Source organism: Oncorhynchus mykiss, chromosome 12 (assembly GCF_057628025.1).
Source record: "Oncorhynchus mykiss isolate SJ-2025 chromosome 12, ASM5762802v1, whole genome shotgun sequence".
Taxonomy (NCBI): Eukaryota; Metazoa; Chordata; class Actinopteri; order Salmoniformes; family Salmonidae; genus Oncorhynchus; species Oncorhynchus mykiss.
Genome location: NC_143033.1, coordinates 51627065 through 51641715, shown reverse-complemented (window position 1 = coordinate 51641715; position 14651 = coordinate 51627065). Strand labels below are relative to the sequence as shown.

General features: G+C 45.3%; 1 protein-coding gene across 12 annotated transcripts in view; it reads left to right on the top strand.

Annotated features, from left to right (window-relative positions):
• rapgef6 (Rap guanine nucleotide exchange factor (GEF) 6) overlaps nt 1–14651 on the top strand; it is a 129961-nt gene that overhangs the window by 104028 nt on the left and 11282 nt on the right. For 7 of the 12 annotated variants that reach the window (XM_090192739.1, XM_090192740.1, XM_036937738.2 and 4 more), the window contains 9 exons: nt 559–667; nt 804–1087; nt 3440–3651; nt 6317–6440; nt 8515–8538; nt 9256–9476; nt 10203–10379; nt 11066–11227; nt 11810–11935. In XM_090192739.1, coding sequence (XP_090048865.1) covers nt 559–667; nt 804–1087; nt 3440–3651; nt 6317–6440; nt 8515–8538; nt 9256–9476; nt 10203–10379; nt 11066–11227; nt 11810–11935 — 1439 coding nt within the window. The remainder of the gene's footprint in view (nt 1–558; nt 668–803; nt 1088–3439; nt 3652–6316; nt 6441–8514; nt 8539–9255; nt 9477–10202; nt 10380–11065; nt 11228–11809; nt 11936–14651) is intronic. The other 5 variants (XM_090192742.1, XM_090192744.1, XM_090192743.1 and 2 more) reach the window with 1 other exon arrangement.

The following is a 14651-nucleotide window of genomic DNA, read 5'->3' as shown; positions in this document are numbered from 1 at the left end:
TCTCTCTCTCTCTCTCTCGCTCTCTCTTGCTCTCGCTCCCCCCCCCACAACACATCTTAATACTGCTGCTGCCCTGGTGGTGTCGACCAGGGAGTTGACATAGTATACAGACAATAACGGCGGCACGTTTATTCATGTGGGTATATATTTTCTAATGATAATGATGCATTTTATAACTAAGCCATAAGATACCTCTGGGGTTTGTGGTGTTTGACCAACGTACCACTCTGCGTTGCGTCGTCCCTACGAACAGCCCTTAGCCGTGGTATATTGGCCATATACCGCAAACCCCCGAGGTGCCTTATTGCTATTATAAACTGGTTACCAACGTAGTTAGTCATTTTCTGTCATTCCGTGATATCCCACGGCTTTCAGCCAATCATCATTCAGGGCTCATAATAACTCCATTGGCGTGAATAAATAAAGGTCCCGTATCGTTTCTAGACGTGGTCTTGATGTTATGTCTGCTTTGTAATCAACACGTGGTTTTCCCGGTATTAACCTTTATTATTACCGTGTGTGTGTGTCCCCACCCCCGCACCCCCTCCCTGTCCCCAGGTACTACCTGAAGAACAACATGGATACGGAGACGTTGTGTTCAGACGATGACGCCCAGGAGCTGCTGAAGGAGAGTCACATCACCCTGCTCCAGCTCAGCACGGTGGAGGTGTGTATCTGGTGTATTTACGTGTGTGTGTGTGTTGTGTATTTCTGTGTGTTTAACAGAGGGGTTGAAGACCGTACAGCAGCAGACATGTTCCCCGTCTCGTATGCGTTAATAAAGTCATCGTGCTGTTCTGCAGGTGGCCGCCCAGCTCTCCATGAGGGACTTTGAGCTGTTCCGTAACATCGAGTCCACCGAGTACGTGGACGACCTCTTCAAGCTACTGGACTCCTCGGGGGGAATCCAGCAGACGCGCCTCAAGCAGTTTGAGGAGGTCATCAACCAGGAGACCTTCTGGGTCGCCACGGAGATCCTGAGGGAGCCCAACGCCATGAAAAGGATGAAGACCATCAAACACTTCATCAAGATTGCTCTGAACTGTCGAGAGTGCAAGAACTTTAACTCCATGTTCGCCATCATCAGGTGAGTTAGTTGGGGGCTGGAGACCAGTCCCTCCCTCCCAAGGCAACACTCCCTGTTCTGTTCTCTATCTGTTCCCATTCTAAGCAGTTCATTGCATCTGCGTGCCCCGCAATCCTATATCTGTCCCTACGACTTATTGCCTGTCCAAATTGAGTCCCAAAACAGTTATTACATTTCTGCTTCGTTATGTTGTTAACTCTGCCTTCTATGGTTTGGCTACATTGCGCTTCTGTTGTCCGTTGTGCTATTACTTTGACATCTTCAGGGAACTGTAGTGTGTGTGTGTGTGGCAGAGGATGTCCTCTGAGAGCTTTCTGACAAATGGGAGTCTGGTTAGGCTCGCTGTGGTCTCCTCACTCAGCCATGGAACGGCCTGGCTGCCGGAGCGCGTGCGTGTTTGCCTGACTCTGCATGTGTGCGTGTCTGTATGCATCTGTCGTGTGTGTTCCCTACTGTCTGTGTCATCCAATGTGTAACGAGGCCCTCTGCCTCAAGCCCTCTTTAGAGCAGTCAGATCAGTCAGTTCCCCTGCTGGCTGATGGACTTGGCTGGCTGATGGACTTGGCTGGCTGATGGACTTGGCTGGCTGGCTGGAGACTCCACTTCAGAGCAGAGAACAATGAGGGTAATTCTAGAGCAGCGCTGCCAGGTCTGTCAGGAGAGGGAGGGGGGTTGGGGGGAGGGAGGAGAGGAGAGGAAAGGGGAAACACCCGTCATAATTTGCTACTCTCTAAATGAATCTGCTCTGAGGTCACAAAGCCACAGGACCTCATTGAGGAAATGGGAAAACAAACACTGAAGATGCATCGTTTTTGGATGGCGTGTTTTGTTGTGAGCGAATGAGTCATAGGCTTGGGCAGTATACTATGTATACCGGGTTATTTTGAAATACAGACGGTATGATTTTCAATACTGTAAAAATGAATTATAAAAACAAAATGCACTGCTTTATAACTAACTATAAGTTCATATATTTGGCACACCTGAGACAGTTATCTCCAGCTCAGTTGTCAAGCTATGGATTTAGTTTGCTAACTTGCTAGCTAAGTGGCTAGCTTGCAAGACCAAGCTTCATGGTTTCCGCAGAGACAATAAATCCCCCCCCCCCCTGGATCAAGATCCCTGCTGCCTGAAGTTGTTTTGTGCTTAAAAAAAAATATGTATATATATATTTGGAAAGAAATAGCGCCCCTTGTGTACACTGCCGGTAGTTTTTTATTGAACCTTTTTTTCCCTCCAATTTTAAAGTGCGTTGTAGATCATTCCACACTTAAGGTGAAAAAACTCAAACTAAAAGCAGATCGACCCGTCTCAGTAGAGATGGAACGGATCTCCAGAGTTGGCTGTCCCTGAGCCGGGGTCCAGTATCCTATACATCTATAGGTTAGCAATGAGGTAAGGTACGGCAGAAATGTAAGCAATACAGCTTTATACACCCAGTATGGTACAGGAACGGTATGAAAATCTGCATACCGCCCAACCCTAGTGAGTGAATGGGTGTACATTCAAGAAAGAGAGTACTCCTCAATTGTGATAATGTGCATCATCCCCTAAGTGGTACACATTGCTTTCAGCTTTCACTTCTGTATTCCCTGAAGTGTGTCTCTGTACTGTGTGCATGTTGTGTCTAGGCTGGTCTGGGCAGTGGAGTGGTCATCTGGGCAGTGGAGTGGTCATCTGGCCAGCTAGCCCCGCTTCCCCACTCTTCTCCCGTTCAGTTCAGAGCGGACTCACCTTTTCCTAGCCTCTGGCTATCTCTATACTCTCATGTCGGTTCCTTTCCTTGCTTCCTCTCTTTCATCTGCGTTGATATGAAAAGACTGAGACGGTAAGAGGATGAGGTCTAACAGTGGGCTGCCTCTCACTTGCCCACTTTATTTAGCTAAGTGTGGATGAATGAAAGTAGACCAGGGCAGAAAACCACTGGAAAACCACTGAAGGAGAGTTTTGAGCCCTAACCAATCTCTCGAGTGTCCTGTCCAGGGTGTATATCAAGCGGCCTCACGCCCACGCTGCAGATACAGGAGATGGGCTGTTGTTGCCCTATAGGCCATTCTAGCTTGGACAAGGCTTACCTACCTTACCATCTCTCCTCTATAGCTGTGGTCTGAATCCTAACCCCTGAACTCTCTTCCTTGTCTCCTTCCCAACAGTGGTCCGAACCCTAACCGCTGACCTCTCCTCCTTGTCTCTTCCTCTACAGTGGTCTGAACCCTAAACCTTGACCTCTCCTCCTTGTCTTTTCCTCTACAGTGCTGAACCCTAACCCCTGACCTCTCCCCCATAGTATTTTCCTCGACAGTTGTCTGAACCCTAACCCCTGACCTCTCCTCCTTGTCTCCTGCCCGACAGTGGCCTAAATCTGGCTCCAATAGCTCGTCTCAGATCATCGTGGGAGAAGCTGCCCAGTAAGTACGACAAGCTGTTCCGCGACCTGCAGGACATCTTCGACCCGTCCAGGAACATGGCCAAGTACCGCAACGTCCTGAGCAGCCAGAGCATGCAGCCGCCCATTATCCCCCTGTTCCCCGTTGTCAAGAAGGACCTCACCTTCCTACATGAAGGTATGGATGCCTTTCTCAGTGCCTGCCTAAAATACCTTAATCTTGTCCATTGGAAACCATATCGGATTAATTTATTGGTCACTCTTTACTTGGATAGTCCCATAAAGATGCTCTACAGATGGTCACACTATCAACAAACCATAAGCAACTGCTTGCTAAGGTTAGAAAAAGGGTTAGGTTAGAAAAAGGGTAATCGGGTCAAGATTAGGGTTAGGATAGGGGTGAGTAGATAGTTAGTAGAAATGTTGTTGACAGTTATTGGACATCGACCAAACATCTATAAACCATCTGCTCGGGATTATCCAAATAAAGTGTTACCTGTTTATCTAAACTTTATTCATACAGGCTTGTCGGATTAAGATGTTATACAATATAATTTGCTAGAGCGACCTGTCAGTGATTTAACCTCTCTGGGATATTCGGGACGGTAGCGTCCCACCTCAACAACAGCCAGTGAAAGTGCAGGGCGCCAAATTCAAAAACAACAGAAATCCCATAAATAAAATTCCTCAAATATGCAAGTATTTCACACCATTTTAAAGATAAACTTGTTGTAAATCCAGCCACAGTGTCCGATTTCAAAAGGCTTTACGACAAAAGCACACCAAACGATTGTTAGGTCAGTACCTAGTCATAGAAAAACACAGCCATTTTTCCAGCCAAAGAGAGGAGTCACAAAAAGTAGAAATGGAGATAAAATGAATCACAAACCTTTGATGATCTTCATCAGATGACACTCATAGGACTTCATGTTACAAAATACATGTATGAGTGTATACAAGTGTTATGCATGGAATTTTAGATCCACTACTCCTTATTGCAACCGCTGTGTCAGATTTCAAAAAGCTTTACTGAAAAAGCACACCATGCAATAATCTGAGTACGGCGCTCAGACAACAAAACGAGCCATACAGATATCCGCCATGTTGTGGAGTCAACAAAGTCAGAAATAGCATTATAAATATTCACTTACCTTTGATGATCCTCATCAGAATGCACTCCCAGGAATCCCAGTTCCACAATAGTTGTTTGATTTGTTCGATAAAGTCCATCGGTTATGTCCAAATACCTCCTTTTTGTTTGCGCGTTTAGCCCAGTAATCCAAATTCATGAGGCGCGAGCAGACAGTCAAAAAGTTCCGTTACAGTTCGTAGAAACATGTCTAACGATGTATAGAATCAATCTTTAGGATGTTTTTATCATAAATCTTCAATAATGTTTCAACCAGAGAATTCCTTTGTCTTCAGAAATGCAATGGAATGCAAGCTAACTCTCACGTGAACGCGCGTGGTCAGCTCATGGCACTCTGGCAGACCTCTGACTCATTCAGCTCCCATTCCCCCCTCCTTAACAGTAGAAGCATCAAACAAGGTTCTAAAGACTGTTGACATCTAGTGGAAGCCTTAGGAAGTGCAATATGACCCCATAGACACTATATTTGATAAGCAAGGAGTTGAAAAACTACAGACCTCAGATTTCCCACTTCCTGGTTGGATTTTTTCTCAGGTTTTTGCCTGCCATATGAGTTCTGTTATACTCACAGACATAATTTAAACAGTTTTAGAAACGTCAGTGTTTTCTATCCAAATATACTAATATATTAGCAACTGGGCCTGAGTAGCAGGCAGTTTATTCTGGGCACCTTATTCATCAAAGCTACTCAATACTGCCCTTCAGTCCCAAAGAATTTAAGATCATTGTTTTGACTGAAACCTCATCATGTTGACTTTTCATGTTGAGTTCTTAGCTAGTTAAAGTCCAGTGTTTTTACATCTAGACTGTTGCACCTTCCGCCAGTATACTCTTATTGGCATGTACTGTATTAGCATCTATACAGTGAATCATGCCTAACTCAGGCACTCATTAGACAAAGGACTAATCTTCTGTCCATTAGCTACATTAGCATTTCACAGACTTGCTGTTTAAGATGGAAAAAGCTTTCATACCATATTGGGGTCATTGACATGTTGTTTCCGGGCGGTTTCCATATGGGCCTTGGTTTTTCCACTTCCCCCTGGCTCAGCTGAAACCAAGGTCACTCTCAAGCTTGCTCAGGGGGTTTTTACTTCTGCTTCCCTTTCTGCTTCGGCATCCCGTATGAGACCGAGTTAGAACAACCACAGAGATTTCGGTATTATGCAAAGTTTTAAAAAAAGTCCAAAAATGGTGTAGTACTAAAACAGGAAATGGATCGTTTGGTGATTGGGATGACAGATGGAAGACGTTAATGACGTGTATTGTGATTTCCCCATTAGCGTGTGTTTGCCGTTATCTCCTCACAGTGAGATGTGTTGCACAGGCCAGGGAACCCATTGCTATCACACGGTGTGTAGAAGTGTAGATGATGCATGATAATGTGAGAAGTAAATCAATCACTCCCATCTAATGCGAAAAGCTGTGAGAACACATGAACAGCTACACATTAAGTGGCACACACTCCCTTCTGGTTCAAAAACCAGCGCTTGGCTCTTAAATGTAACCCAATTAAACAGGCTGAAGGAGGGAAACAATCATTAGTGTTTGAGTGTTATATCTCCAGCCCCATCCCTCAGATATATTTAGCGAAACAAGTGATGGTCACCCCCCGCTTTGTTGTTTTTATGAAAACCTAGATTGCACATTTAATGAAGTTGAAGAAAAGCTTACATGACTGTTTTCGCCGCAGGTAATGACTCTAAAGTAGACGGTCTGGTGAACTTTGAGAAGCTGAGGATGATCGCCAAGGAGATCCGTCACGTTGTCCGTATGACCTCAGCCAACATGGACCCAGCTCTTATGTTCCGACAGAGGTGGGTGCTCGCTCCCCTGGCTACATTTACTGCCCTTAAACACAGATCTAGTTTAGCCTTTTTAGATCATATTGAATAAGATTACATGGACTTGGGGGACCTGATCCTAGATCAGCACTCTCAATCCTCTCAACCTCTCCCAATCCTACCCTTAACCATTAGGGGAATGAAATAATAGCTGATAAGGTATCAGGGGGTAGAGGTGTCATCTGCCTACCCTCCGCCCCCTGTACTACCCAGTGTGTCCTACAGTCCAGCCTGTCACAGACAGTGCATGCCTGCCCCCTTCAGGCTCCCTCCACACCAAGCAGCACCAGTTTCCCCCTATACAGTGCGTTCGGAAAGCATTCAAGACCCCCTGAAATTTACCCACAATTTGTTACGTTACAGCCTTATTCTAAAATGGATTAAAAACAAAACAAAATCCTCATCAATCTACACCCAGTACCCTGTAATGACAAAGAAAAAACAGGTTTTTAGAAATGTTTGCAAGTGTATATATAAAAAAAAAAGGAAATATCACATTTACACAAGTATTCAGACCCTTTACTCAGTACTTTGTTGAAGCACCTTTGACAGCGATTACAGCCTGTAGTCTCCTTGGGAATGATGCTACAAGCTTGGCACACCTGTATTTGGGGAGTTTCTCCCATTCTTCTCTGCAGAGCCTCTCAAGCGCTGTCAGGTTGGATGGGGAGTGTCACTGCACAGCTATTTTCCGGTCTCTCCAGAGCTTATTTTATCGGGTTCAAGTCCAGGCTCTGGCTGGGCCACTCAAGGACATTCAGAAACTTGTCCCAAAGCCACTCCTGTGTTGTTTTGGCTGTGTGCTTAGGGTTGTTGTCCTGTTGGAAGGTGAATCTTCGCCCCAGCCTGAAGTCCTGAGTGCTCTGGAGCAGGTTTTCATCAAGGATCTTTGTACTTTGTTCCGTTCATCTTTCCCTCTATCCTGACTAGTCTCCCAGTCCCTGCCCCTGAAAAACATCTCCTTGGGCATGATGCTGCCACCATCATGCTTCACCGTAGGGATAGTGCCAGGTTTCCTCCAGATGTGACGCTTGGCATTCAGGCCAAAGAGTTCAATCTAGGTTTCATCAGACCAGAGAATCTTGTTTCTCATGATCTTTGTCCTTTAGGTGTCTTTATGGAAACTCTTTGGCCTCAGAGATGGTTGTCCTTCTGGAAGGTTCTCCCATCTCTGCAGAGGAACTCTGGAGCGCTGTCAGAGCGACCATCGGGTTCTTGGTTACCTCCCTGACCAATGCCCTTCTCCCCCCGATTACTCATAAATGCTGCAGAAATATTTTGGTACCCTTCCCCAAATCTGCACCTGGACACAATCCTGTCTCTGAGCTCTACGGACAATTCATTCGACCTCGTGGCTTGGTTTGCACTGTCAACTGTGGCACTTTTATATAGACAGGTGTGTGCCTTTCCAAATCATGTCCAATCAATTTGAATTTACCACAGGTGGACTCCAATCAAGATGTAGCAACATCTCAAGGATGATCAATGGAAACAGGATGCACCTGAGCTCAATTTCGAGTCTCATTGGAAAGGGTCTGAATACTTAATGTAAATAAGATATTTGTTTTTTATATTTTCATAAATGTGGGGGAAAAAAGTATAAAAAGCTGTTATCGCTTTGTCTTTATGGGGTATTGTGTGTAGATTGATGGGGGGAAAAAAACAAGTGAATACATTTTAGAATGAGGCTGTAATGTAACAAAATGTGGAAAAAGTCCAGGTGGTCTGAATACTTTCATAATGCACTGTACATCCATTCTCAAAACAGAAAGTATACACACACCCATCTCTCACACTTCTCACTGCTACTGGACAAGGTGGATTCACAGAGTTACATTCGGCATGAAATGTCCCACATACACACACACACACACACACACACACACACACACACACAGAGTTGATGTGGGGAATGTGGAGAGTTCCCTGTGTTTTCCCTTTGCTCTGTCCCCCAATCTCCTCATGTGGTCACTGTGTCCCTGTCCTTCCTTGACTGTACTGTCTCTGTAAGCCACGTTGCTTCAATGTCATTGGGTCTTGCTTGCAGGAAGAAGAGGTGGAAGAGTTTAGGGTAAGTCCCCTGGTAATAGTCCAGTCATCCAGTCACCATGCACCCCCACGTGGCCAGTGTCCTCCCAAACCGCATGCCCCCTACATGTACCATTCAGTCCCTAACCCTTTCATTCACAGTGTGCGCCTGTGTCCATCCTTTCCCAAAGGTCACCATTGACTCTTGAGTCCGTTCTGCGTTGTGTGTGCATCCTGCCATTTTCCCCTGACTTTGATTTTTCATTCCTTTCATTTTCTAACCCTTTTCGGCTGTCTTCGTCAAACAGAATGTTATTTTTTGTTATTTATCGACCCACGTTTAAGCATGGTGCATCAGCGTGAGACGGCCTTGTCGCATGGTTGTTATAACCCGCTGTGCTCCAGTGCTCTGTTTACAGTCAGCAGCAGAATGGTGTTTTAGTGACCTGCCCATCAGTTATAAAGTGTTCTCTCTGAATGTCCAGACTGTATGCCACAGTGACCGTTGAACAAGGTAGTGCTAGCGTTGATACTGAGAGGCTGCACGAACACCATAACCTGCAGCATGTCTGTTAAGTGCCTCCACTGGAGTCCTGGAGATCTGACCCGTCTCCCTCCCTCCCTCTCTTATTCCCTCCGTTCTTCACTTCACCCCGCCTTCCATTACGCCCTGTCTTCCTCTCAACCCTGGCTCCCTCCCTCCATTCCTCATTCCATCCACTTCTCCTCCCATCCGACACCCCTTTCTCCCCCTCTCCAGGTCTCTGAGTCAGGGCAGCACCAACTCCAACATGTTGGACGTGCAGGGCGGGGCCCACAAGAAGCGCGTGCGTCGCAGCTCGCTGCTCAACGCTAAGAAGCTGTACGAGGACGCTCAGATGGCCCGTAAGGTCAAGCAGTACCTGTCCAACCTGGCGGTGGAGACGGACGAGGAGAAACACCAGATTATGTCTCTACAGTGTGAGCCTGTTTACAGCACCTGTGAGTCTTACACCGTAACCACAATGTCGGTGGCCAAATGCAAACCCGTATAACACTTATAGTCACCTAGAATCACTTAGAAACACCAAGTGTCACTAGGCTATATCATCCCCTTGCCGTCACTGGCTGTGACAGGGTTGGGTATTCTCTCAACTCTGATGCTCCCAGCCTCCCGCAGAGCTCTTCTCTCACAGATCTAAAGGTTATTTTACTCTCCTACAAAAGGCACACTTTAATAGTAATTTCAGGGGAGAGAGCTGTGGGACAACATTTCCTCAATGCACTTGTATTGAAGTTGTGTTTTTCACTTGAGCTTTTGACACGTATTGGGTGTTTAACTTGCCCAACACTGCCACCTAGTGGGCTTCAGATGTTTCACAGTTGAGAAGAACCTTCTGTATTGCCCTATTGAGAGAGGAGGGAGTTATGCCTTTGTTGTTAAGAAATGAGTCAAGTGTACAAATAAATGTTTTTCATACAATTTATACCCATTTCATTCATCTTCCTTTTAAATGTGTAAGATACATTTCAATTTCCTGTCTGTGTGACTACCTTCTTAATTTTCCTCTCTCTGTGTTTACTATATTTACACACCAACCCTCTGAAGTAACTCATCTCCTGGTCAGGCCATTGATAAGCGCTGCTGTTTCTGTTATTACTGTCGGGAACATAATGATCTTGCAATGCTGGTGCAAGATGAATGATTTCCTGTTTCCATGACTACAGTGTCCAAGAACCTGAGCGAGCGACGGTCCACCAAGTCGGACATCTCTCCTGTGTCGCTGCGCTCGGCGTTACCCGGGGGGAAGGCCCAGAACCGCGTGTCCCAGGTGCTACAGATCCAGGTACCCCTCTACCCCCAACGGAAGAAGAGCACCGCCAAGGACATTCACGCCGCACACAGTGAGTCACTGGAACTGTTACACTCTTCTAGTGTTGCAGAATACCTGGTGCCTTTCACAAAATTCCCAGGTTTTCCAGAAATCCCGGTTGGAAGATCCTTGGGATCAGGATGGAATAAACATGAAATCAGGAATCTTTCAACCAGGATTTCAGGAAAAAGATGGGAATTTGGGAAAAGTTACCTGAATTTTACCGATCTGCAGACACATTTCGGATTTGATTTGATTTGATTTGACATTTCGGGTGAATGCATTCAGTTGTGCAATTGACTAAGTATCCCAATTTTCATTTATTTATTTTTTCAAATGAATTGTTAGTTACAGTATACTGACAATATATTGGTCCCTAGAAATAGCATCAGAAGATACGGTATACAATTCCAGGACAATTGAGTTTGATCACACTATTTCTATGTCAATGTAAACATGTTGCGTATTAGTGAGTTCATTTATAGTGAGTCCTTGTTAAAGATGAGATCGTGAAGTCTTGTGGATGATCTTTTTATTTATCCAGGAAGTCCAATTGAGGCCAGATACCCTCTTTTACAAGGGAGACGTGGCCAAATCGTTAATATTCTGTAGTACAATAATGGTGCCACACCCGCTGTATGGCTCACTCTCTAACAGTGTATGTCCCTGTCTGTGCCAGACTCCAACAGTGTACATCTGTCTCTCACCTGTTCCCAGACTCCAGCTCTCCCCTAGTGATAAAGAGGCCTCCCAGCTCCCAGCTCAGCCATTCAGAGGACAGTCCCTGGAGTGGGAAGAGGTCTGCTGAAGACACCGTGTCCATCGTGTCCTCCCTGCACTCCAGCCCCACCATCTCACCACAGGGCTCCCCGCGCAAAGGTATACATCCTGGTTACTGCATACTACATTACCTACCTCTTAAAACATTAACCATCCTGGCTACCAAGGTTGGGGTCAATTCCATTTCAATTCTTGTCCATCCAGGAAGTACACTGATTCCAATCCTCTTCAATGCTTTAAATGAGGACAACGTGTACTTGGAATTTGGTTTACTTGCTGAATTGACTACAATTTAAATATTGAATTGACCCAAACCCTGCTGGCTACTGCACATTATATTACAGCTTACATTATTACCTTGCATCCCAAATGTCTACATCCTGGCTACTGCACATTACCTCTCACATCAGAATCGACTCCCATCCATTCTTTCATCTCACAACGAAACATAACCCATATCGTACCCGCACCTCAAGGTTTGTACCTCACGGTCCGCACCCTCTATATCAGCACCTCAAAACCAACATCCCTCACACCCAAAATACACACGCATGCAGACACTGCCCATATAGTCAAAGCGTCTTCTTTTCCCCTCATCTCACCTATCCATACTGTAATTTAGTGTCATCTTTACCATCAGGCTCCTCAATCGTTCTCCTTGTCTCTCCTGTTTGTCTACAGTGGGTGGCATGGCCAAGCCCCAGCATAACTCCAACAGCCAAATGAACATGTCTGGCTCGTCGTCCTCTCTGACCAGCGAGGCCAGCACCAAGGCGGGCACGGCGGGCACCCGCAGCTATGGCATAGGTGGGGCTCTCCTCCACAAGAGGTTACTGCAGATGACCAGGCAGCACAGCAGAGACAGGGAGGAAGACAGGGACAGAGAGATGGAGACCGAGCAGGCAGTGCTAGGGAGATGGAGCTCCCAAAGCCCCCAGGCAGGTCCAGCGTTCAGCCCCAGGTCAGGGATGATGAGCCCTCTCAGGGCTCCACTCCACTCCGGGCCCCAAGGAGACCCAGGATCAGGGTCCGCAAAGGCCACCTGGCGAGGGACGCCCGCTCCCCAGACAGAGACCCAGAAAGGGCCAGCGCCTGTAACACCCCCCAGGCCCAAACCTCCAGATTCTTTATTGAGGAAGAGGTTGAGGGAGCTTTCCCCATTCAGGATGCTGAGGGAGAGGAGTCAGTCTAGGGAGAAGTTGGCTGCGTTGGTGATGGTTAGGCCACCAGTGGAGGATCAGGGGCAGACAGGGTCCTCTAAGGCCCAGGAGGGTAGCCCAGGAAAGGGACGTGCTGAGCAGGCTAACGGTCAGGCCAGGAGGTCAGCCAGCCCCAGCAGGGCCTTTGCATGGCTCTGCAGAGACAGACACAAGAGGAGAAAAACTATCTGACAGACAGACTGAGACGACAATACTCCCTGTGTAGAATACAAGTTGGCTTAGAGTACCGAGATAGACTGAGAAAGGACATTCTGTGTGAAGGGAACTGAGGAAATATTCTATGTGTACTTGAAGTTTTGTCATGAGTTTTCAGCAGTTCATTGAATGATAGGGAACGTGTTCATGTACTGTATGGTACATGTTGGTTAAGGTTCAGTCCAAGTAGATCTACAACAATTTGACAACCTATGCATAGTTATTAATACAATGCAGCTAGTTTGAATAATTTGTTCATTCAAAATTTCACTATTACAATATGTAATAACTGATTCTTAGATATTGGACTGTATTTATTACATTCAGAAGATAGAAAAAAAGTTTTAGGGTAAGTCGGTTGTGTTTAAGAGACTTCACAGGTCAATGGCAATGTGATTATAAGGGAGCTCTCGTTTTCTATTGTTTTAATGTTGATTATTCGCTGTTATTTTTGATGAAGATGAGATAAGCACTGGATTTTTTTTATTTCCAGTTGGAAGTTTGAAGTTTACATGCACATTAGCCCAAATCATTCAGTTTTTCACAATTCCTGACATTTAATCCTAGTAAAGATTCCCTGAATTAGGTCAGTTAGGATCACCACTTTATTTTAAGAATGTGAAATGTCAGAATAATAGTAGAGTGATTTATTTCAGCTTTTATTTATCTCATCACATTCCCAGTGGGTTAGAAGTTTACATACACTCAATTAGTATTTGGTATTAAGCTTCACATACTAATAAGGGAGAATAAGTTGGGAGAAATTTGGCCCATTCCTCCTGACAGAGCTGGTGTAACTGAGTCAGGTTTGTAGGCCTCCTTGCTCGCACATACTTTTTCAGTTCTGCCTACACATTTTCTATGGGATTGAGGTCAGGGCTTTGTGATGGCCACTCCAATACCTTGACTTTGTTGTCCATAAGCCATTTTGCAACAACTTTGGAAGTATGCTTGGGGTTATTGTCCATTTCGAAGACCCATTTAAGACCAAGCTTTAACTTCCTGACTGATGTCTTGAAATGTTGCTTCAATATATCCACATACTTTTCCTCCCTCATGATGCCATCTATTTTGTGAAGTGCACCAGTCCCTCCTGCAGCAAAGCACCCCCACAACATGATGCTGCCACCCCCGTGCTTCACGGTTGGGATGGTGTTCTCCGGCTTGCAAGCCTCCCCCTTTTTCCTCCAAACATAACGATGGTCATTATGGCCAAACAGTTCTAGTTTTTGTTTCATCAGACCAGAGGACATTTATCCAAAAAGTATGTTCTTTGTCCCCATGTGCAGTTGCAAACCGTAGTCTGGCTTCTTTATGGCGGTTTTGGAGCAGTGGCTTCTTCCTCGCTGAGCGGCCTTTCAGTTTATGTCGATATAGTACTCGTTTTACTGTGGATATAGATACATTTGTACCTGTTTCCTCCAGCATCTTCACATGGTCCTTTGCTGTTGTTCTGGGATTGATTTGCACTTTTCACTTCAAAGTACGTTCATCTCTAGGAGACAGAACGCGTCTCCTTCCTGACTGGTATGACGGCTGTGTGGTCCCATGGTGTTTATACTTCTGTACTATTGTACGCAAGTATAACCGGACTTGTGGAGGGCAACAAAAAAAAATGGGCTGATTTCTTTAGAGTTTTCCATGATGTCAAGCAAAGAGGCACTGAGTTTGAAGGTAGGCCTTGAAATACATCCAAAGGTACACCTCCAATTGACTCAAATGATGTCAATTAGCCTATCAAAAGCTTCTAAAGCCATGACATAATTTTCTGGAATTTTCCAAGCTGTTTGAAGGCACAGTCAACTTAGTGTATGTAAACTTCTGACCCACTGGAATTGTGATACAGTGAATTATAAGAGAAATAATCTGTCCATAAACAATTGTTGGAAAAATTACTTGTGTCATGCACAAAGTAGATGTTCTAACCGACTTGCCAACACTATAGTTTGTTAACAAGAAAGTGTGGAGTGATTGAAAAACAACTTTTAATGACTCCAACCTAAGTGTATGTCAACTTCTGACTTCAACTATATATATATATTTTACCTTTATTTAACTAAACAAGTCAGTTAAGAAGAAATTCTTATTTACAATGACTCATTTTTTGA